This window comes from Eleutherodactylus coqui, chromosome 1, assembly GCF_035609145.1.
Source record: "Eleutherodactylus coqui strain aEleCoq1 chromosome 1, aEleCoq1.hap1, whole genome shotgun sequence".
Lineage (NCBI taxonomy): Eukaryota > Metazoa > Chordata > Amphibia > Anura > Eleutherodactylidae > Eleutherodactylus > Eleutherodactylus coqui.
In genome coordinates this window covers 149,158,293-149,183,531 of record NC_089837.1, presented here as the reverse complement: position 1 = coordinate 149,183,531, position 25,239 = coordinate 149,158,293, and the positions used below count along the sequence as shown (strand labels likewise).

Genomic DNA, 25,239 nt, shown 5'->3' with positions numbered 1-25,239 from the left:
CACAGAGGTGGAGTAGTGGCTTCCGCTCTGAACCTAGTGTATCCCAGCACTGACAGCAGGCACTGATGGAAAACCCCTTTAGGTTAGATTTACCAATATGCTATATGTTGTGTGTATATCAATAATTACAAAATATTTTTCTACGTAATATTTTATGTCCAATCAATTGAGACTGTGTCAGGGATACATCCTATGGGCAAAGGGAGTCATAACACCCAGTTTTCAATCTATTCATACATTTCCAGGAAGATCAGTATTTGTCTCTGTATGGTTTAGTTTCTACTGAAAAAATACTGATTAGTATTTACCCAATATCAAAAGAGTAGAAACGGAGGCAAATATACAAAAAATAGGTCATGCTGAGTTTTTAATCCTTTGCAATCCAATTTTGGATTCAGAGTTTCCTAGGGGGTTTTCTCTTTCTGCCATTATACAACAGCAGGATCTGCTGGCTAGAGCCAGTACTGCGGTATGGGGCATGCTAAAGAGGCCCCCCGACAACAGAGCGGCCAGTACTGTACAGTAAGAATACCCTGCCGGACGTCTTCCGACATCGGAGCTGTACAGCCTTCAATCAGAATGTCTTTAGACGTCAGACAGTGGATTGGAAAGGGGTAAAAAACAGCAGTAAAAAATATGGCCATGTGAATAGATTCATAGATTTACACTGCAAAATACGGACCAAACATGGAACTAAAATATGCTAGTCTAAAAGCAGCCTATAAAACATACACAACTCTGAGATCTACAGTTACTGTACAGGCATAAATTACATAATGCATATCTCTGCACATTGGAAAAGATTAAAGGAGAAGTGGTGTCTCAGTTATTATTTTCCTATGGGAGCTGACAAAGGCAGAAGGGGTTGGGCACTGATAATCCCTAACTAATTTCTATGAAAAAGTGAGTGCCTTTCATGTATTTTAAAATGCAGAATGTACCTGTTATTATGGCATTAGCAAAAACGTTTTTGTTTTTTTTACAAGAAATAATGCTATTCTTGTCTATGGGCTGTGTCTCGGATTTATTAATGATATTTCATGTTCCTGATATCGTATCAACATATTCCATAGTGCTGTACTGCGATCATCATGAGGGCTTATGCAGACGGGCATGTATTGGTTTGGTTTTCACGCCCAGCCGATACACATTGCCCCTCTCTGCAAGGGGAGGAGGTGGGACGGGACGGGAGCTAGTGCACTGAGCTCCTGCCCCCTCTCCACCCTCTCTCTCTGCCCCTTACCACTGTTTGCAATGGAAGGGCGGGACAGGGGAGGAGCTAAGTTCTGCCCCGTCCCGCCTATTGCAAACAGTGTTGGGGAGCAGGAGCTCAGTGCACCAGCTCCTGGCCCATCCCACCTCCTCCCCTTGCAGAGAGGGGCAGCGTATCGTCTGGGCGTGAAAACCCGACTGATATACGTCCATCTGAATAAGCCCTAAGTCACGTCTATCCCTGTTCCCACCCACGCTCTCAATCTCCAACAAATAAATGGAAGCCAATTAACCTATTGGCATTGTATATTTTTGTACCTTGAAAGGAAACCAACATCCCCAAAGGAAACTGACACACATATGGGAAAAACATGCAAACATCTATATATATAAAGACGAAAGCCCTCCCTGACTCATTCACTGACTCACTGACTGACTGACTGACTGACTCACTGACTGACTTGCCAAAAGTTCTCCAACTTCCTGATGTCGTAGAAACATGAATTTAGGCACAAGCATAGATTATCTCCAAGAAAGGAAAAGTAATTGGGTCCCAACTCGATTATTCAATTCTAGCGCAAAAGAATTGGCGTCGAAATTTATCTCACTTCCCAATGTCATAGAAACGTAAAATTTGGCACGCGCATTGAATATGTCATAAATACGAAAAGTTCAAGGGTCCCAACTCAATGATTCAATTCTATGCACAAAAGAATTAGCGTTCAAATTTTATGTACGGAATCAAATTCTCTCACTTCCCGGTGTCATAGAAACTCGAAATTTGGCACGAGCATTGATTATGTCATAAACAGGAAAATCTAATGGGTCCCAACTCGATTCTTCAATTCTATGCGCAAAAGAATTAGCGTCCAAATTTTACGTACGGAATCTAATTTTCTCACTTTCCGGTGTCATAGAAACGTGAAATTTGGCACGAGCATTGATTATGTCATAAATAGGAAAAGTTCATAGGTCGCAACTCGATTATTCAATTCTAGCGCAAAAGAATTGGCGTCGAAATTTATCTCACTTCCCAATGTCATAGAAACGTAAAATTTGGCACGCGCATTGAATATGTCATAAATACGAAAAGTTCAAGGGTCCCAACTCAATGATTCAATTCTATGCACAAAAGAATTAGCGTTCAAATTTTATGTACGGAATCAAATTCTCTCACTTCCCGGTGTCATAGAAACTCGAAATTTGGCACGAGCATTGATTATGTCATAAACAGGAAAATCTAATGGGTCCCAACTCGATTCTTCAATTCTATGCGCAAAAGAATTAGCGTCCAAATTTTACGTACGGAATCTAATTTTCTCACTTTCCGGTGTCATAGAAACGTGAAATTTGGCACGAGCATTGATTATGTCATAAATAGGAAAAGTTCATAGGTCGCAACTCGATTATTCAATTCTAGCGCAAAAGAATTGGCACCGAAATTTTACATGAGGAATGTAATTTTTTTCACTTTCCAGTGTCATAGAAACGGGAAATTTGGCAAGAACATTGATTATGTCATAGATAGGAAAGGCTAATGGGTCCCAACTCGATTATTTAATTCTATGCGCAAAAGAATTAGCGTCCAAATTTTACGTACATAATCTAAATCTCTCACTTCCCAATGTCATAGAAACATGAAATTTGGCACAAGCATTGATTGTGTCATAAATATGAAAAGTTAATGGGTCCCAACTCGATTATTCAATTCTAAGCGCAAAAGAATTAGTGTCCAAATTTTATGTGCGTAATCTAATTCTCTCACTTCCTGATGTCATTTTATATGAAGGAAACGTCGCATGGTTACCTCCACGTGGTGTTTCCTGGGTAACGCAGAGAACTATGCAAAATGGTGAACATATGTTTTTCCTCAGTATCTCTAAAGTAACCACGACTTCATAAGATTTTCCGTGTGAACACCAGATAAACACCAGTACCAAATTAACTCGGGCGAAGCCGGGTATATCAGCTAGTATATATATATAAAGCTGAAAGCCCTCACTTACTCACTGACTGACTGACTCGCCAAAAGTTCTCCAACTTCCCAATGTCGTAGAAACATGAAATTTGGCGCAAGCATAGATTATCTCCAAAATAGGAAAAGAAATTGGGTCCCAACTCGATTATTCAATTCTAGCGCAAAAGAATTGGCGTCAAAATTTAACGTACATAATCTAAATCACTCACTTCCCAATGTCATAGAAACGGGAAATTTGGCACGAGCATTGATTATGACATAAATTGGAAAAGTTAATGGGTCCCAACTCGATTATTCAATTCTATGCACAAAAGAATTGGCGTCAAAATTTTACGTACATAATCTAAATCTCTCACTTCCCAATGTCATAGAAACGTGAAATTTGGCAGGAGCATTGATTATGTCATTAAAAGGAAAAGCTAATGGGTCCCAACTCGATTATTCAATTCTATGCGCAAAAGAATTAGCGTCCAAATTTTACGTGCGGAATGTAATTTTCTCACTTTGCGGTGGCCTAGAAACGTGAAATTTGGCACGAGCATTGATTATGTCATAAATAGGAAAAGCTAATGGGTCCCAACTCGATTATTCCATTCTAGCGCAAAAGAATTGGCGTCGAAATTTTACGTGCGGAATGTAATTTTCTCACTTTCCGGTGTCATAGAAACGGGAAATTTGGCACGAGCATTGATTATGTCATAAATAGTAAAAGCTAATGGGTCCCAACTCGATTATTCAATTCTATGCGCAAAAGAATTAGCGTCCAAATTTTACATGCGGAATGTAATTTCTTCACTTTCCGGTGTCATACAAACAGGAGATTTGGCACGAGCATTGATTAGGTCATAAATAGGAAAAGCTAATGGGTCCCAACTCGATTATTCAATTCTATGCGCAAAAGAATTAGCGTCCAAATTTTACGTACGGAATCTAATTTTCTCACTTTCTGGTACCATAGAAACATGAAATTTGGCACGAGCATTGATTATGCCATAAATAGGAAAAGTTAATAGGTCCCAACTCCATTATTCAATTCTAGCGCAAAAGAATTGGCGTCGAAATTTTACCTGCGGAATCTAATTTCTCCACTTTCCAGTGTCATAGAAACAGGAAATTTGGCACAAGCATTGATTTTGTCATAAATAGTAAAAGCTAATGGGTCCCAACTCCATTATTCAATTCTATGCGCAAAAGAATTAGCGTCCAAATTTTATGTACAGAATCTAATTTTCTCACATTCCGGTGTCATAGAAACGTGAAGTTTGGCACAAGCATTGATTATATCATAAATAGGAAAAGCGAATGGGTCCCAACTCGATTATTCAATTCTAGCGCAAAAGAATTGGCGTCGAAATTTTACGTGCGGAATGTAATTTTCTCACTTTCCGGTGTCATAGAAACGGGAAATTTGGCACGAGCATTGATTATGTCATAAATAGGAAAAGTTAATGGGTCCCAACTCGATTATTCAATTCTTTGCGCAAAGTATTAGCGTCCAAATTTTACGTACAGAATGTAATTTTCTCACTTTCCGGTGTCATAGAAACGTGAGATTTGGCATGAGCATTGATTATGTCATAAATAGGAAAAGTTCATAGGTCCCAACTCGATTATTCAATTCTATGCGCAAAAGAATTAGCGTCCAAATTTTATGTGCAGAATATAATTTTCTCACTTTCCGGTGTCATAGAAACGGGAAATTTGGCACGAGCATTGATTATGTCATACATAGGAAAAGCTAATGGGTCCCAACTCCATTATTCAATTCTATGCGCAAAAGAATTAGCGTCCAAATTTTACGTACATAATCCAAATCTCTCACTTCCCAATGTGATAGAAACGTGAAATTTGGCATGAGCATTGATTGTGTCATAAATATGAAAAGTTAATGGGTCCCAACTCGATTATTCAATTCTATGCACAAAAGAATTAGCGTCCAAATTTTACGTACGGAATCTAATTTTCTCACTTTCCGGTGTCATAGAAACGTGAAATTTGGCACGAGCATTGATTATGTCGTAAATAGGAAACGCTAATGAGTCCCAACTCGATTATTCAATTCTAGCGCAAAAGAATTGGCGTCAAAATTTTACATCCGGAATGTAATTTTTTCACTTTCCGGTGTCATAGAAACGGGAAATTCGGCACGAACATTGATTATGTCATGAATAGGAAACGCGAATGGGTCCCAACTCGATTATTCAATTGTAGTGCAAAAGAATTGGCGTCAAAATTTTACATCCGGAATGTAATTTTTTCACTTTCCGGTGTCATTGAAACGGGAAATTCGGCACGAGCATTGATTATGTCATAAATAGGAAACGCTAATGGGTCCCAACTCCATTATTCAATTCTATTCGCAAAAGAATTAGCGTCCAAATTTTACGTACATAATCTAAATCTCTCACTTCCCAATGTCATAGAAACATGAAATTTGGCACAAGCATTGATTGTGTCATAAATATGAAAAGTTAATGGGTCCCAACTCGATTATTCAATTCTAAGCGCAAAAGAATTAGTGTCCAAATTTTATGTACGTAATCTAATTCTCTCACTTCCTGATGTCATTTTATATAAAGGAAACGTCGCATGGTTGCCTCCACGTGGTGTTTCCTGGGTAACGCAGAGAACTATGCAAAATGGTAAACATATGTTTTTCCTCAGTATCTCTAAAGTAACCACGACTTCATAAGACTTTCCGCGTGAACACCAGATAAACACCAGTACCAAATTAACTCGGGCGAAGCTGGGTATATCAGCTAGTCTATATATATAAAGCTGAAAGCCCTCACTGACTCACTGACTGACTGACTCGCCAAAAGTTCTCCAACTTCCCGATGTCGTAGAAACATGAAATTTGGCACAAGCATAGATTATCTCCAAAATAGGAAAAGTAATTGGGTCCCAACACGATTATTCAATTCTAGCGCAAAAGAAATGGCATCAAAATTTTACGTACATAATCTAAATCTCTCACTTTCGAATGTCATAGAAACTTAAAATTTGGCACACGCTTTGAATATGTCATAAATAGGAAAAGTTTATCGGTCCCAACTCAATTATTCAATTCTATGCGCAAAAGAATTAGCGTCCAAATTTTACGTACAGAATGTAATTTTCTCACTTTCCGGTGTCATAGAAACGTGAAATTTGGCACGAGCATTGATTATCTCATAAATAGGAAAAGCTAATGGGTCCCAACTCGATTATTCAATTCTATGCGCAAAAGAATGAGCGTCCAAATTTTACGTACGGAATGTAATTTTCTCGCTTTCCGGTGTCATAGAAACGTGAAATTTGGCACGAGCATTGATTATGTCATAAATAGAAAAAGCTAATGGGTCCCAACTCGATTATTCAATTCTATGCGCAAAAGAATTAGCGTCCAAATTTTACGTATGGAATCTAATTTTCTCACTTTCCGGTGTCATAGAAACATGAAATTTGGCATGAGCATTGATTATGTCATAAACAGGAAAAGCTAATGGGTCCCAACTCGATTATTCAATCCTTTGTGCAAAAGAATTATCGTCCAAATTTTACGTACGGAATGTAATTTTCTCACTTTCTGGTGTCATAGAAACGTGAAATTTGGCACGAGCATTGATTAGGTCATAAATAGGAAAAACTAATGGGTCCCAACTCGATTATTTAATTCTATGCACAAATGAATTAGCGTCCAAATTTTACGTACGGAATGTAATTTTCTCACTTTCCGTTGTCATAGAAACGTGAAATTTGGCACAAGCATTGATTATGTCATAAATAGGAAAAGCTAATGGGACCCAACTCGATTATGCAATTCAATGTGCAAACGAATTAGTGTCCAAATTTTACGTACGGAATGTAATTTTCACCACTTCCCGGTGTCATAGAAACATGAAATTTGGCACGAGCATTGATTATGTCATAAATAGGAAAAGCTAATGGGTCCCAACTCCATTATTCAATTCTATGCGCAAAAGAATTAGCGTCCAAATTTTATGTACAGGATGTTCTTTTCTTACTTTCCGGTGTCATAGAAACGCAAAATTTGGCACGAGCATTGATTATGTCATAAATAGGAAAAGCTAATGGGTCCCAACTCGATTATTCAATTCTATGCGCAAAAGAATTTGCGTCCAAGTTTTACATACGGAATGTAATTTTCTCGCTTTCCGGTGTCATAGAAACGTGAAATTTGGCACGAGCATTGATTATGTCATAAATAGGAAAAGCTAATGGGTCCCAACTCGATTATTCAATTCTATGCGCAAAAGAATTAGTGTACAAATTTTACATAGGGAATGTAATTTTCTCACTTTCCAGGGTCATGGAAACGTGAAATTTGTCACGAGCATTGATTATGTCATAAATAGGAAAAGCTAATGGGTCCCAAATCGATTATTCAATTCTATGTGCAAAAGAATTAGCGTGCAAATTTTATGTACATAATCTAAATCTCTCACTTCCCAATGTCATAGAAACATGAAATTTGCCATAAGCATTGAATATGTCATAAATAGGAAAAGTTTATGGGTCCCAACTCGATTATTCAATTCTAAGCGCAAAGGAATTAGTGTCCAAATTTAATGTACGTAATCTAATACTCTCACTTCCTGATGTCATTTTATATGAAGGAAACGTCGCATGGTTACCTCCACGTGGTGTTTCCTGGGTAACGCAGAGAACTATGCAAAATGGTGAACATGTTTTTCCTCAGTATCTCTAAAGTAACCACGACTTCATAAGACTTTCCGTGTGAACACCAGATAAACACCAGTACCAAATTAACTCGGGCGAAGCCGGGTATATCATCTAGTCTATATATATAAAGACGAAAGCCCTCACTGACTGACTCACTGACTGACTGACTCGCCAAAAGTTCTCCAACTTCCCGATGTCGTAGAAACATGAAATTTGGCACAAGCATAGATTATCTCCAAAATAGGAAAAGTAATTGGGTCCCAACTCGATTATTCAATTCTAGCGCAAAAGAAATGGCGTCAAAATTTTACGTACATAATCTAAATCTCTCACTTCCGAATGTCATGGAAACTTAAAATTTGGCACACGCATTGATTATGTCATAAATAGGAAAAGTTAATGGGTCCCAACTCGATTATTCAATTCTTTGCGCAAAGAATTAGCGTCCAAATTTTACGTACAGAATGTAATTTTCTCACTTTCCGGTGTCATAGAAACGTGAGATTTGGCACGAACATTGATTATGTCATAAATAGGAAAAGTTCATAGGTCCCAACTCGATTATTCAATTCTAGCGCAAAACAATTGGCGTCGAAATTTTACATGAGGAATGTAATTTTTTTCACTTTCCAGTGTCATAGAAACGGGAAATTTGGCACGAGCATTGATTGTCATAAATAGGAAAAGCTAATGGGTCCCAACTCCAGTATTCAATTCTATGCGCAAAAGAATTAGCGTCCAAATTTTACGTGCGGAATGTAATTTTCTCACTTTCCGGTGTCATAGAAACGGGAAATTTGTCACGAGCATTGATTATGTCATACATAGGAAAAGCTAATGGGTCCCAACTCCATTATTCAATTCTACATGTAAAAGAATTAGCGTTCAAATTTTACGTACCTAATCTAAATCTCTCACTTCCCAATGTGATAGAAACGTGAAATTTGGCATGAGCATTGATTGTGTCATAAATATGAAAAGTTAATGGGTCCCAACTCGATTATTCAATTCTATGCACAAAAGAATTAGCGTCCAAATTTTACGTACGGAATCTAATTTTCTCACTTTCCGTTGTCATAGAAACGTGAAATTTGGCACGAGCATTGATTATGTCATAAATAGGAAACGCGAATGGGTCCCAACTCGATTATTCAATTGTAGTGCAAAAGAATTGGCGTCAAAATTTTACATCCGGAATGTAATTTTTTCACTTTCCGGTGTCATTGAAACGGGAAATTCGGCACGAGCATTGATTATGTCATAAATAGGAAAAGCTAATGGGTCCCAACTCCATTATTCAATTCTATTCGCAAAAGAATTAGCGTCCAAATTTTACGTACATAATCTAAATCTCTCACTTCCCAATGTCATAGAAACATGAAATTTGGCACAAGCATTGATTGTGTCATAAATATGAAAAGTTAATGGGTCCCAACTCGATTATTCAATTCTAAGCGCAAAAGAATTAGTGTCCAAATTTTATGTGCGTAATCTAATTCTCTCACTTCCTGATGTCATTTTATATAAAGGAAACGTCGCATGGTTGCCTCCACGTGGTGTTTCCTGGGTAACGCAGAGAACTATGCAAAATGGTAAACATATGTTTTTCCTCAGTATCTCTAAAGTAACCACGACTTCATAAGATTTTCCGCGTGAATACCAGATAAACACCAGTACCAAATTAACTCGGGCGACGCTGGGTATATCAGCTAGTCTATATATATAAAGCTGAAAGCCCTCACTGACTCACTGACTCACTGACTCGCCAAAAGTTCTCCAACTTCCCGATGTCGTAGAAACATGAAATTTGGCACAAGCATAGATTATCTCCAAAATAGGAAAAGTAATTGGGTCCCAACACGATTATTCAATTCTAGCGCAAAAGAAATGGCATCAAAATTTTACGTACATAATCTAAATCTCTCACTTTCGAATGTCATAGAAACTTAAAATTTGGCACACGCTTTGAATATGTCATAAATAGGAAAAGTTTATGGGTCCCAACTCAATTATTCAATTCTATGCGCAAAAGACTTAGCGTCCAAATTTTACGTACAGAATGTAATTTTCTCACTTTCCGGTGTCATAGAAACGTGAAATTTGGCACGAGCATTGATTATCTCATAAATAGGAAAAGCTAATGGGTCCCAACTCGATTATTCAATTCTATGCACAAAAGAATGAGCGTCCAAATTTTACGTACGGAATGTAATTTTCTCGCTTTCCGGTGTCATAGAAACGTGAAATTTGGCACGAGCATTGATTATGTCATAAACAGGAAAAGCTAATGGGTCCCAACTCGATTATTCAATCCTTTGTGCAAAAGAATTAGCGTCCAAATTTTACGCACGGAATGTAATTTTCTCACTTTCTGGTGTCATAGAAACGTGAAATTTGGCAGAAGCATTGATTATGTCATAAATAGGAAAAACTAATGGGTCCCAACTTGATTATACAATTCTATGCGCAAAAGAATTATCGTCCAAATTTTACATACGGAATGTAATTTTCTCACTTTCCGTTGTCATAGAAACGTGAAATTTGGCACAAGCATTGATTATGTCATAAATAGGAAAAGCTAATGGGACCCAACTCGATTATGCAATTCAATGTGCAAACGAATTAGCGTCCAAATTTTACGTACGGAATGTAATTTTCTCACTTTCCGGTGTCATAGAAACGCAAAATTTGGCACGAGCATTGATTATGTCATAAATAGGAAAAGCTAATGGGTCCCAACTCGATTATTCAATTCTATGCGCAAAAGAATTAGTGTCCAAATTTTACGTACGGAATGTATTTTTCTCACTTTCCGGTGTCATAGAAACAGGAAATTTGGCACGAGCATTGATTATCTCATAAATAGAAAAAGCCAATGCGTTCCAACTCGATTATTCAATTCTATGCGCAAAAGAATTTGCGTCCAAGTTTTACATACGGAATGTAATTTTCTCGCTTTCCGGTGTCATAGAAACGTGAAATTTGGCACGAGCATTGATTATGTCATAAATAGGAAAAGCTAATGGGTCCCAACTCGATTATTCAATTCTATGCGCAAAAGAATTAGTGTACAAATTTTACATAGGGAATGTAATTTTCTCACTTTCCAGGGTCATGGAAACGTGAAATTTGTCACGAGCATTGATTATGTCATAAATAGGAAAAGCTAATGGGTCCCAACTTGATTATTCAATTCTATGTGCAAAAGAATTAGCATCCAAATTTTACGTACATAATCTAAATCTCTCACTTCCCAATGTCATAGAAACATAAAATTTGCCATAAGCATTGAATATGTCATAAATAGGAAAAGTTTATGGGTCCCAACTCGATTATTCAATCCTTTGTGCAAAAGAATTAGCGTCCACATTTTACATACAAAATCTAATTCTCTCACTTCCCGATGTCATAGAAACTTGAAATTTGGCACGGGCATTGATTATGTCATAAATAGGAAAAGTTAATGGCTCCCAACTCGATTATTCAATTCTAAGTGCAAAAGAATTAGCGTCCAAATTTTACATATGGAATCTAATTCTCTCACTTCCTGATGTCTTTTTATATAAAGGAAACGTCGCATGGTTACTTCCCGTGGTGTTTCCTGGGTAACGTAGAGAACTATGCAAAATGGTGAACATATGTTTTTTCGGTATCTCTAAAGTAACCACGACTTCATAAGATTTTCCGTGTGAACACCAGTTAAACACCAGTAGCAAATTAACTCGGGCGAAGCCAGGTATATCAGCTAGTCTACTATATGTTTCCCTTTGAATTTGAATCCAGAAGGCAGGTGCTAAATGGCAAAACCCTGTCAACCACTGAGGCACAATGCTGCCCTGGAATTGCAGTCCAGTTCCATCAAGTGAAGAGGATGAGCTCCAATACTACACATAGTTGCATTCATTAAGTTAGGTTTGCATTTTCCTAAGAGAACAAATATCTCAGTCTGCAGCGCTGATAAAGGAAACCTAACAGAACGGAAGAAAACTGAATGCTTTCCATTTGCTTTCCAGTTTTCGAAAAATCCATTGACATCAAAAGGGAAAAAAACGGAAACGTTTATATCACTGGCTGTTTTTCCGGTGAATACAGAATACAAGCTGCTATAACAATAAGGATACCTACAATGATATTAAACAGCTGTATGCAGGATAGTTTAGCATACATCAATACTGCAAAGTAAATGATTTGTCTCTACTGATAAATTAATTTGAATTCTTGTGTTCCAGCTGTAAACAAGCCTCCTGTGAAAGCTGTTCAGTACCCGTGCCTTGGGTGTCCCCAACCCATAGATAAAGAGAATAAGGAGTTGCTGTGCTTTGTTCATTCAAGCATAGATCAAGTAAACAGAGATGCAGATCATCCATTCTACTTTGATTTGAAGTCTATTGTGAATGCCACACGCCAGGTTTGTACAACACATCTTAAGTTCTCATTAAAAAACATTTCCTCAGAGGAGGCTTATAAACCAGTCAGTTTGTATATAAATGAGTAAGTTTAAGATGGCCATATTGTAAAGATGTTGAACAGCCAGAAAGGCCAATATAGAGCATTTTCTGCTGACCATCAGCACTAGAGATGAGCGAGCATACCCGCTAAGGGCAATTACTCGATCGAGCATTGCCCTTAGGCCTTAGTCAGACGGGCGTTTTTTCGCGCGATTTGCGGATCGCATGACGGATGCGCATCCGCAAATCGCGTGACCGGTGCGCGCAAGTCGCCCACAAATCGCCCGAAAATCTGCTCCTAGCCGCGTTTCATTAGAAATGAGCCGGAGCTGTCCAGCGCATTGCATTCAATGGAGACGGCAATACAGCCGTCTCCATTGAAAGCAATGCGCTGCGGGCGAGCCCGGGATGAATTGTCGGTAGGGGCTTAAATATATAAGCCCTTACCTGCAATTCATCCTAAAATGTGTAAAAATAAAAAAAAAATTGTATACTCACCTTCTGCCGGCAGCCGGAGCTCCGCGCGGCCGTCCTGCAGTGCGTGTGAAGGGGGTGTGAGTCAGACCTGCCCCCTGATTGGTTCAGCGCTGAGCCAATCAGAGGCATGCCTCACTCACACCCATTCATGAATTCATGAATGGATGTGAGTCAGACCTGCCCCTGACTGGCTCAGCGCTGAGAGGCAGCAGTCACTCACCCATTCATGAATTCATGAATGGGTGTGTGAGTGTTTTCAGCCTCTGATTGGTCAGGGCTGTGACCAATCAGAGGCAGATCATTCAGCAGGCGTGAATTTTAAAGCCCCGCCGGCTGAATAGTGCCAAGAAGCAGTTCAGGAGAACTGACAGCGGCCGCGGCTGGACTCCGGCTGCAGCTGAAAGGTGAGTATACAATTTTTTTTTATTTTAACACATTTTAGGATGAATTGCCGGGAAGGGCTTATATATTTAACCCCTTCCCGACAATTCACCCCGCGCACGCCGGCAGCCCATTGCTTTCAATGGAGCGGCTGTATTGCCGCTCCATTGAATTCAATGGGCAAACATCGTTCTTCTCTGCCACAGCTGTTACAGCTGTGGCAGAGAAGAATGATTTGTCTTCTATATGTTCTCAATGGGGTCGGCGCTGCTGCCGCCGGCCGCATTGAGCGCATATACAGAAGAGAACAGGAATCGCAGATCGCACATAGGTGCGATCTGCGATTTTTTGTTCTATAATTTATCGGACGAGCGCATAAAAAGCGCTCATGTGTCCGATACCATTGCAAAGCAATGGTTTTAAAAAATCGCCGGACGCATGCGCATGCGCAAATCGCGGCTAAAAACGCCCGTCTGACAAAGGCCTCAGCGAGTACCTGCCCGCTCGGAAGGAAAGCTTCGACTGCCGATGGCGGGCGGGGAGCGGCGGGGGAGAGCGTGGAGGAACGGAGGGGAGATCTCTCTCTCCCTCTCCCCCCCCCCCCCCCGCTGCCCCCTGCTCACTGCCGCAACTCACCTCTCACCCGCGCCAGCAGCAGAACCTTTTCTTCCGAGCTTGGAGGTACTCGCTACGGACAATGCTCAATCGAGTAATTGTCCTTAGCGAGTATGCTCGCTCATCTCTAATCAGCACCTTTTTGTGAAACATTAAAGATGCCAACTGATGGCAGATGTCTGTTAAAAAGTACGTCTGCCACTTTGGACCTTTTAAGTCATTGTTTTATACTATAATGGTCAGTTTGTGGAAGATAGAAGTTGTAAGAGTTAGGTAAATAATGATTTAGATTTTTTCAATGTAGTGTTGAAAGTCCTTTCCTTGAAATGCAGAAGCTGCATGGACATTACAGAGGTGTTTGTGATGCCAAGTGCTAAATAAACCTCAAAGAAACTTACTTTACTTTCACTAGTAACAAATTTCTGCAACATATACTATATCTTTACATCTGTCACTATTTATTTATTACCTAGGCCATTTTGTAGAAACAGTGCAAGTGAATAAGGTGGGCTGCACATACCCATATGAAGACGCCCTAAGGCCCCCAGGGGCGTTGCGGTATCCCGCATCGGAGCTCCGCCGCAGGAGCCGTAGAAAAATCTCTGCCGGTCAGCCTAATTTGATAGATAGGCTGACCGCGGGAATCAGGGCAATTCGCAGCATGCTGGGATTGCCAGCCGCGAACGGAGAATCGCAATGATTCTCCGCTCGTGGACACAGGCTGACACTTTCCATAGCAATGCTATGGAAAGCTTCAGACGGCGTGATTTACCGCCGATGAAATCACTGCTGTGGACAGGGGGCCTTAGTGATGAGTCATTCAGTGAGTGAGTGAATCAGTGAAGGCTTTCGCATTTATATATACTTTATATATACAGATGTAAGGTAGATTGTCTTCAGTATATGTGCATAAGGACTTCTTCACATGAGCGTGTTTTAGTCCTGTTATGTGGCCGTGATAATCACGGACACATAACGAGACAAAATTAAACCATTGATTTTAAGCCTTCGGTTAGACAAACGTATTTTTGTGCATGAATAGGTGTGCAAAAAAAAAGCGGCACTCGCATGTGCCGAGATCGCATGAATGGGGCAATTTTTTAATGCGCAGAAGACCCAAGCTTCATGCACATGAAAATTAAAGTGTAGCCGCTCAAGGAGGAGAGAGAGAAGAAGCCCTGCAGGGCTAGGGCATTTCCCCATAGCAAGGAAAGAGAGCGGAGCTATAGGGAATTTCCCCATAGCAGAGAGAGACGGAGCGGAGCTATGGATTAATCCCACATAGCTCTGCTCTCTCTTCCTTCTCTAGGGACACCCGAGGGATTTCCCTCATAGCGCAGATAGAGTGGGCAGAGCTATAGAGAGGGGGCAGAGCGCTATGGATTCCCACAGAGATTCCCCATAGCAAACCATAGAGGCGGTGGGGCTAGAGGTGTTTGGTTAGGGGTGGGGCTAGGGGCAGGAGAAATACCCTGTTGCTTACATCAGGGCATTTGAAAGGTGCTGTCCAGAGGCACATTTTAAATGTCGTATTGTAAATTCCTGTTAGTCCCCGCAGGGATTAACGCAACCCTCAGGGAGCCCGCTTCTTCCTGCGGGGACTAACAGGAGCTTACAGCAAGACATTTAAAATGTGCTACTGGGCAACACCTTTTAAATGTCATGTTGTAAGCAGCGGGGAATGTATTTTCTGAGCAGGAGTTTCCATTAACTCCTGCTCCCATAGGAGTCAATGGAACCTCCTGCATATTTTGCAGCACGGACCTGCGATGCAGGCATGTAGCCACGCATGTCTTACCTTTGTTAGGTGCATGCCGTTTTGCACACCTACATTCTCTCATGTGAGTGTGTCTATAGGAACCCATTGGTTTTTTTAGAAGTGCTCTTTTTGCGCATGCAAAATCAACGCTCGCCTGACGGAACCCTTATGGTTTCATTTTCATTAATAGTATTCTCGCCCATTAATAGTGCAGGTGAGAAAAGATAAGACTTGCCTTATCTTTCTTGCACATAGTAATAACTACGGATTTGGGCAGATCTGTATGAGGTTATAGACCCTCTCAGATCATGTTGGGTAAAGATCTTGGCAAAACGGGGTCTCTCCAGCAATTCTGGGATTATGGGGAGAGAGTAGCGATTCTTAACAGTAACTTTATTTAGTTCCCTAAAATCAATGCATGGCCGCAAGGTTGAATCTTTCTTTTCTTCAAAAAATAAGGGTGCCCCTGCTGGAGACAAAGAAGGTCGAATGAAACCCTTCTTTAACCCCTTAGTGACAGAGCTTTTTTGCTTTTTTCCATTTTTGTTTTTTCCTACTCCCTTTAAAAAAATCGTAGTTCCTTTATTTCCATCGATGTCGCTGTATGAGGGCTTGTTTTTTGCGGGATGAGTTGTATTTTTCAATGGCACTATTTATTTTACCATATAATTTACTGAAAAACTTTTTAAAAATTCTAAGCGGAGAGAAATGGAAAAAAAAACGACATTCCACCATCTTTCGGTGCGTCCTGTTTCTACGGCGCACAAACGATTACTACGATAACAAACTTATATAGTATTTTTTTTGCTATAGTACTTGTATGTTTTTTTTAAGATATTTAATTTTTTTTCAATTATTTTCTGCGGTCATTTTGTGCGCGCAATAACTTTTTTATTTTTTCGTCGATGTAATTGAGCAAGGGCTCATTTTTTGCGGGATGTCCTGCAGTTTCTGATAGTATCAATTTGGAATACATATGACTTTTTGATCGCTTTTTATTTTGTTTTTTTCTGGGAGACAGGGTAACTAAAAAAGTGTATTTCTGGCGTTCTTTTTTTTTTTTTCAGGCGACGTTCACTGCGCAGGAAAAATAATGAACTACTTTGATAGATCAGACTTTTACGGACGCGGCAATACCAAATACATATTTTTATTTTATGATTTAGATTTTTTAATAATAGATATGGCAAAAGGGGGGTGATTTAAACATTTATAACTTTTTTTTTTTTTTTTACAATTAAAAAAACTTTATTGATTTTTTTTAACTTTACTTTGAAATCCCCCTGGGGGACTTTAACATGCGATGCTTTGATCACTCCTGTAGTATGACGTAATGCTATAGCATTACGTCATACTGCTTTTTCACAGGCAGTCTATCAAGCCAGCCCATGGGGATAGCTTGATAGGCAGTCTGCTAAGGCAGCCCTGGGGCCTTTCTAAAGGCCCCCGGCTGCAATGACACCTGCACGGCTCCCCCGATCTCACCACGGGGGGGGCCGTGCGGGATCCCCGAACAGCGTTCGGGGGATTTAAATGCCGGTGTCAGAATTGACAGCGGCATTTAAAGGGTTAATAGCCGCGATCGGCCGAACTGCCGAGCGCGGCTATTGCCCGCGGGTGTCAGCTGTAATAAACAGCTGATGCCCGCGCTGTATGGAGGGAGATAGCGGCGCTACCCCCCTCCATACACATCCTGCAACAGCAGGACGTAGTTTTACGATAGCGCCGTCACTAAGGGGTTAAATTTTCGTCCAGGTATTCTCTGCGTACTTTTAATTCTGGTTTAGAAAGATTGTAAATCCGCCTGAAAAGAATCGCTGTTCCAAGGAGCAATTCTATGAGACAATCATAAGGTCAATGAGGGGGTAGTTAATCGGATTTTTTCTTCCTGCGGATGCCATTGAAAAAATAGGTGGCAGCTTATCAGCATTCTGCTCACAATCCTCAGGGGTTAAACTATGTTCGAGTGCGAGTAGTGGCATCTGTCATTTTTATTTATAGTACTCAGAGGGGAAGGTAATGGTTCTTAAGTCCTAGTTGATGGATGGATTATGGGTAGAAAACCAAGGGATTCCTAAGATAGCTGGAAACTTGCAAGAAGGGATAAGGTGAAAACTAATAATTTCATGGTGATCAAGTTTAATAATGATTTCAAGTTCGATTGTCTCATGAGTTACAGGCCCCGAGGACAATGGTAAACCATCCACAGTTGCCATATCGATGGTATGGGTTTGGTCTTGCTTGCAATGTTATTATCAAGAGCATATTTAAAGGCCATGAAATTCCTTCCTGTTCCTGAATCTAACAATCTAACATAGCAGAGTATCGGAATGATGAAGTGGAAAGATAGGAGACGTGTCTTATCTTTCACTTGAGTGAGCAATGGGAAGACCTGTGACTTTGGACTCAGAGTGTCAGATTTGCCTTTGGTTTTGGCACTGGTAACGTCAATTTTTTTTAAAACTTGTAGAGGCAGTTAATCGCATAATGTATGGCACCTTTCCTTCTCTGCTAGGGAAAAAGGTTTGCAGATGGCATCAATCTGCATTGGTTCAGTGGTAGCTTCAGCGCTTTGCTGGGCATTTAATGCTGGTTGGCTAAAAGAAAAAGCTGGGTAGTTCCAAAAAGCCTGTAGCTTCTTCTTACATTCAGTAAGTCTTTGATCCACACGAATACACAACTGAATAAAGTTCTCCAAGTTGTCAGGGGTCTCGATTCCTGCAAGTTCATCTTTTACTGGTTCGGATAGTCCTCGTCAGAATTTACTCTTCTGGGTGGCTTGGTTCCATGTGGTATCTGTCACCCAGCGACACAATTCTACTCTATATTCGGCAACAGAGCGTCGACCTTGTTGTAGGTTAGGTAACCTACCCTCTGCTGTGACACAGCGATTCAGATCATTAAATACTTGATTCATAGCTGTAGTAAAGGCATTGAGGCTGTCGAGGGGTTATTGTTGGTCTCCACATATGCCGAGGCCCATGTAAGCGCCTCATCAGTGAGGAGGTTGATGATAAAGAATGCCTTTTTCTGTCACTGGTAAATGAAGTGGGTTGCATCTGAAAGAAGATTCATCACTGATTCAAGATTACTTGGTATTGGCAAAGATGTCCACCAAATTTCGCTGACAGTGCAATGTGGATATCAGAAGCTGAATTGTGTACCTCCAGGAGTTGCCTCTGTAATACCTTGATTTCTTTTTACATTAAAGCAACCCTTTCCTGGTAATAGGCACAAAACTTTTGGATCTCTGTAACCTATTTCCTCAGGGTGGCCACAATGGACTCCATTTTGGGCAAGATTATTTTGTAACCAGTCAGGTTCTTGGTTGGAGCCTCCAGTGTTGTAGTCCATGTGACAGAGAGCATAGTCGGAGGAGAACCAGGAGTCAGTAACAGGTGATCACAGTTCGCAGTACAAGAGAGCAAGAAGGTAACATTGTCAAGAGGAATGCCAGAGGTCAGTAACATTGGGTCTCAGTTTACAGTACAAGGGAAGAGGCAGGTAATGTTGTCAGGAGGAATGCCAGAGATCAGTAACAGTAGGTCTCACTTTGGTTGCAGAGGAGCAGGCAGGTAGTGGAGCTTGTCTATGGCTGTGAGACGCAATAATCTCGCGAGTAACTGGAGTAAGGGACAGGCATTTATAGGAAGTTCAATTAAGGAACAGGGAGGAGCCAATCAGGAACCAGGAGTAGGAGCTAGGGACAAGAACTAGGTTATGCAGAGGAGCTATTCAGACAGCTGGATGCCTCAGTAGGGAGACCTACCGACTGGAATACAAGAGATCCTGGGTTTGATCCTTGACAGCACTATTACTGTTTGGGGTTAAAACTGTGACATTTTTACTGTGTGGTGCATTGATAATGTCTATAGCACAATGCTCCAGCTCCACTTGTCCCACTCTAGTGCATGAGTTTTAAGAGGCTGGGTTAGATAGCAGGTCATGCATATTTAGCATTGTATTTCAAACTTACACAGAGCATGGAAAACACAGAAACCAGGATTAAGTGGAAGCAAAATACAGCCAGCCAGGCGTAGGAGGGATAGAGCTGACAGCAGCCATTGCCCAGTACTACAGTTCTGTTTTTATGTTTTCCAAACTCTGAGCATGCTCGGAATGCAATGATGAATATATCCAGTAGAGGATTATTTGCAATGGGGCCACAAAGTAAGTTATTTTAAAGTGTTGTGAGACTACAAGGAGTTGCAGAACATAACAAAATGAAAAAAAGTGAAAGGGTCTGAAGGCATTCCGAATGCATTGTAAGGTGGCCTAAATACTGAGCTTCAGAGACCAATATAATAGCAGTCTATTATACCAATTATCAAACATGACCCACTGAATAAAATTAATATATCATTTAACCTGCACAGTGCACGCCTTGAAAAAAATAATTACAAAAATGACGAAAATCGCTAACTTTGTATACTATGCCTAATAGAGATGAGCGAACGTACTCGTCCGAGCTTGATATTCGTGCGAATATTAGGGTGTTCGGGATGCTCGTTACTCGTAACGAGTACCACGCGGTGTTCCGGTTACTTTCAGTTTCCTCTCTGAGACGTTAGCGCACTTTTCTGGCCAATTGAAAGACAGGGAAGGCATTACAACTTCCCCCTGTGACGTTCAAGCCCTATACCACCCCCCTGCTGTGAGTGGCTGGGGCGATCAGATGTCACCCGAGTATAAAAGTCGGCCCCTCCCGCGGCTCGCCACACATGCCTTGTGACTTAGCTGAGGGAAAGTACTATCGTGCTGGAGCTGCTGTAGGGAGAGCGCTAGGAGTTAGTGTAGGCTTCAAGAACCCCAACGGCCCTTCTTAGGGCCACATCTACTAGTGTGCAGTACTGTGTTAGCACAGTATTTTTTTTTCCCAAAATTGGATCTGCAGAGCATTGCGCCCTGCAATAGGGACAGAAGTGGGGGTTAGGCAGGGAGAGTGTTAGGAGTTAGTGTAGGCTTCAAGAACCCCAACGGTCCTTTCTAGGGCCATATCTATCCATGTGCAGTACTGTCCAGGCTGCTGTTAGCAGTGTTGCATATTTTTTTTTCTTTCTCAAAACCGGCTGTGCAGAGCATTGCACCCGGCATTAATACTACAGGGATAGAATTGTGTAGGCAGGGCCAGAAGACATACATTATTCATTGAATACACGCAGTGTGGGTGTTCCTTGTAAAAAGCAGGGAAAAAATTCTATTTGGCCTGCCTCTTACAGTACTCAGGGCTCTGTGTACGTGTGTGCTGTGCGCTGAACGTTCAGAAAAAATCAGACGCAGTCAGCTACGTTTTACCGCAGGCGTGCGGCAATTTTTTTCCTGCATGGGAAATCTCTGATCTGCTGTAGGTAGCGAATTACTTTGCATCACTGCAGTTCTGGGACAAATTGGCAGGGCCACAACACAGTTATTAAACTTAGTATTCATTGAATACACGCAGTGTGGGTGTTCCTTGTAAAAAGCAGGGAAAAAATTCTATTTGGCCTGCCTCTTACAGTACTCAGGGCTCTGTGTACGTGTGTGCTGTGCGCTGAACGTTCAGAAAAAATCAGACGCAGTCAGCTACGGTTGAGTGCAGCCTTGCGCCAATTTCTTTCCTGCCTGGGAAATACCTGCTCTGCCACAGTTAATAACTCTGCAACAGTAAAGTTCTGTGACACTTTTGCAGGGCCGCAACACAGTGTCAGTTATTAAACTTATTATTCAGTGAATAGACGCAGTGGGCCTATCCTTTTAAACAAAAGGGAAGAAAGTATATTTGCCCTGCCTCTGTCAGTCCTAAGGGCTCTGGGTACGTGTGTGCTGCGTGGAGAACGTAAAAAAATGAGACGCAACCAGCTACGGTTGAGTGCAGCCTTGCGCCAATTTCTTTCCTGCCTGGGAAATACCTGCTCTGCCACAGTTAATAACTCTGCAACAGTAAAGTTCTGTGACACTTTTGCAGGGCCGCAACACAGTGTCAGTTATTAAACTTATTATTCAGTGAATAGACGCAGTGGGCCTATCCTTTTAAACAAAAGGGAAGAAAGTATATTTGCCCTGCCTCTGTCAGTCCTAAGGGCTCTGGGTACGTGTGTGCTGCGTGGAGAACGTAAAAAAATCAGACGCAACCAGCTACGGTTGAGTGCAGCCTTGCGCCAATTTCTTTCCTGCCTGGGAAATACCTGCTCTGCCACAGTTAATAACTCTGCAACAGTAAAGTTCTGTGACACTTTTGCAGGGCCGCAACACAGTGTCAGTTATTAAACTTATTATTCAGTGAATAGACGCAGTGGGCCTATCCTTTTAAACAAAAGGGAAGAAAGTATATTTGCCCTGCCTCTGTCAGTCCTAAGGGCTCTGGGTACGTGTGTGCTGCGTGGAGAACGTAAAAAAATCAGACGCAACCAGCTACGGTTCAGTGCAGCCTTGCGCCAATTTCTTTCCTGCCTGTGAAATCAAATCACTGCTAATACAGCATGCTGAGGGGTAGGGGTAGGCCTAGAGGACGTGGACGCGGCCGAGGACGCGGAGGGCCAAGTGAGGGTGTGGGCACAGGCCGAGCCAGTGCGGTGTCCAGGGGTAGAGACAGGGCCAGACCGAATAATCCACCAACTGTTTCCCAAAGCGCCCCCTCGCGCCATGCCACCCTGCACAGGTCAAGGTGCTCTACGGTGTGGCAGTTTTTCACAGAGACGCCTGACGACCGACGAACTGTGGTGTGCAACCTTTGTCGCGCCAAGATCAGCTGGAGAGGCACCACCAACAGCATGCGCAGGCATATGATGGCCAAGCACCCCACAAGGTGGGACGATGCCCGTTCACCGCCTCCGGTTTGCACCACTGCCTCTCCCCCTGTGCCCCAACCTGCCACTGAGATCCAACCCCCCTCTGAGGACACAGGCACTACCGTCTCCTGGCCTGCACCCACACCATCACCTCCACTGTCCTCGGCCCCATCCAGCAATGTCTCTCAGCGTAGCGTCCAGACGTCGCTAGTGCCACAGTTTGAGCGCAAGCGCAAGTACGACGCCACGCACCCGTACGCTCAAGCGTTAACCGTGCACATTGCAAAATTGATCAGCCTAGAGATGCTGCCGTATAGGCTTGTGGAAACGGAGGCTTTCAAAAGCATGATGGCGGCGGCTGCCCCGCTCTACTCAGTTCCCAGTCGCCACTACTTTTCCCGATGTGCCGTCCCAGGCCTGCACGACCACGTCTCCCGCAACATTGTACGCGCCCTCACCAACGCGGTTACTGCCAAGGTCCACTTAACAACGGACACGTGGACAAGCACAGGCGGGCAGGGCCACTATATCTCCCTGACGGCACATTGGGTGAATTTAGTGGAGGCTGGGACAGAGTCAGAGCCTGGGACCGCTCACGTCCTACCCACCCCCAGAATTGCGGGCCACAGCTCGGTGGTGGTATCTGCGGCGGTGTATGCTTCCTCCACTAAAGCACCTTCCTCCTCCTCCTCCTCCAACGCAACCTCTGTCTCGCAATCTAGATGTGTCAGCAGCACGTCGCCAGCAGTCGGTGTCACGCGGCGTGGCAGCACAGCGGTGGGCAAGCGTCAGCAGGCCGTGCTGAAACTACTCAACTTAGGAGAGAAGAGGCACACGGCCCACGAACTGCTGCAGGGTCTGACATAGCAGACCGACCACTGGCTTGCGCCGCTGAGCCTCCAACCGGGCATGGTCGTGTGTGACAACGGCCGTAAGCTGGTGGTGGCTCTGCAGCTCGGCAGCCTCACGCATGTGCCATGCCTGGCCCATGTCTTTAATTTGGTGGTTCAGCGCTTTCTGAAAAGCTACCCCCACTTGTCATACCTGCTCGGAAAGGTGCGCCAGCTCTGCGCACATTTCCGCAAATCCCACACGCACGCTGCCACCCTGCAGACACTGCAACATAGGTTTAATCTGCCAGTGCACCGACTGCTGTGCGACGTGCCCACACAGTGGAACTCTACGCTCCACATGTTGGCCAGACTCTATGAGCAGCGTAGAGCTATAGTGGAATACCAACTCCAACTTGCGCGGCGCAGTGGGAGTCAGCCTCCTCAATTATTTACAGAAGAGTGGCCCTGGTTGGCAGCCATCTGCCAGGTCCTTGGAAAACTTGAGGAGTCTACCCAGGTGGTGAGCGGCGATGCTGCAATCATTAGCGTCACCATTCCTCTGCTATGCATCTTGAGAAGTTCCCTGCAAAGCATAAAGGCAGACGCTTTGCGCTCGGAAACAGAGCCGGGGGAAGACAGTATGTCGCTGGATAGTCAGAGCACCCTCCTGTCTATATCTAAGCGCGGTGAGGAGGAGGAGGAGGAGGAGGAGGAAGAAGATGAGGAGGAGGGGGAAGAGACATCTTGGCCCACTGCTGACGGTACCCATGCTGCTTGCCTGTCATCCTTTCAGCGTGTATGGCCTGAGGAGGAAGAAGAGGAGGAGGAGGAGGATCCTGAAAGTGATCTTCCTAGTGAAGACAGCCATGTGTTGCGTACAGGTACCCTGGCACACATGGCTGACTTCATGTTAGGATGCCTTTCTCGTGACCCTCGCGTTACACGCATTCTGGCCACTACGGATTACTGGGTGTACACACTGCTCGACCCACGGTATAAGGAGAGCCTTTGCACTCTCATTCCCGAAGAGGAAAGGGGTTCGAGAATGATGCTATACCACAGGGCGCTGGTGGACAAACTGATGGTAAACTTCCCATCCGACAGCGCTAGTGGCAGAAGGCGCAGTTCCGAGGGCCAGGTAGCAGGGGAGGCGCAGAGATCAGGCAGCATGTACAGCGCAGGCAGGGGAACATTCTCCAAGGCCTTTGCCAGCTTTATGGCTCCCCAGCAAGACTGTGTCACCGCTCCCCAGTCAAGGCTGAGTCGGCGGGAGCACTGTAAAAGGATGGTGAGGGAGTACGTAGCCGATCGCACGACCGTCCTCCGTGACGCCTCTGCCACCTACAACTACTGGGTGTCGAAGCTGGACACGTGGCCTGAACTCGCGCTGTATGCCCTGGAGGTGCTTGCTTGTCCTGCGGCTAGCGTCTTGTCAGAGAGTGTGTTTAGTGTGGCTGGGGGAATCATCACGGATAAGCGTACCCACCTGTCAACCGACAGTGCCGACAGGCTTACACTCATCAAGATGAACAAAGCCTGGATTTCCCCAGACTTCTCTTCTCCACCAGCGGACAGCAGCGATACCTAAGCAATACGTAGGCTGCACCCGCGGATGGAAGCATCGTTCTCTCTCACCATCCAAAACGGGGACATTTCTGCTTCATCAATCTGTGTATAATATTCCTCCTCCTCCTGCTCCTCCTCCTGAAACCTCACGTAATCACGCCGAACGGGCAATTTTTCTTAGGGCCACAAGGCTCACTCATATAATTTTTCTAAACAATTTTTATACGTTTCAATGGTCTTAAAAGCGTTGAAACTTTAACTTCAACCAATTTTTCGTTAAACTGGGCTGCCTCCAGGCCTAGTTACCACTTAAGCCACATTAACCAAAGCGATTAATGGGTTTCACCTGCCCTCTTGGTTGGCCATGGCCAATTTTTCTGATGTACATTAGTACTGTTGATACAGCAATTTTTGTGGGCCCTCGCCTACAGTGTAATCAAATGAATTTTTAGCCCACCTGCATTACAGCTGACGTTACATCCGCTGTGTTGGGCAATGCAATGGGATATATTTATGT

The 25,239-nt window shown here is 42.8% G+C and overlaps 1 protein-coding gene across 1 annotated transcript in view; it reads left to right on the top strand.

Annotated features, from left to right (window-relative positions):
• The window catches only part of LOC136626582 (kininogen-2-like), a 102,684-nt gene that overhangs the window by 20,161 nt on the left and 57,284 nt on the right, over positions 1 to 25,239 (top strand). The window contains exon 4 of the mRNA XM_066601635.1: positions 12,106 to 12,284. Coding sequence (XP_066457732.1) covers positions 12,106 to 12,284 — 179 coding nt within the window. The remainder of the gene's footprint in view (positions 1 to 12,105; positions 12,285 to 25,239) is intronic.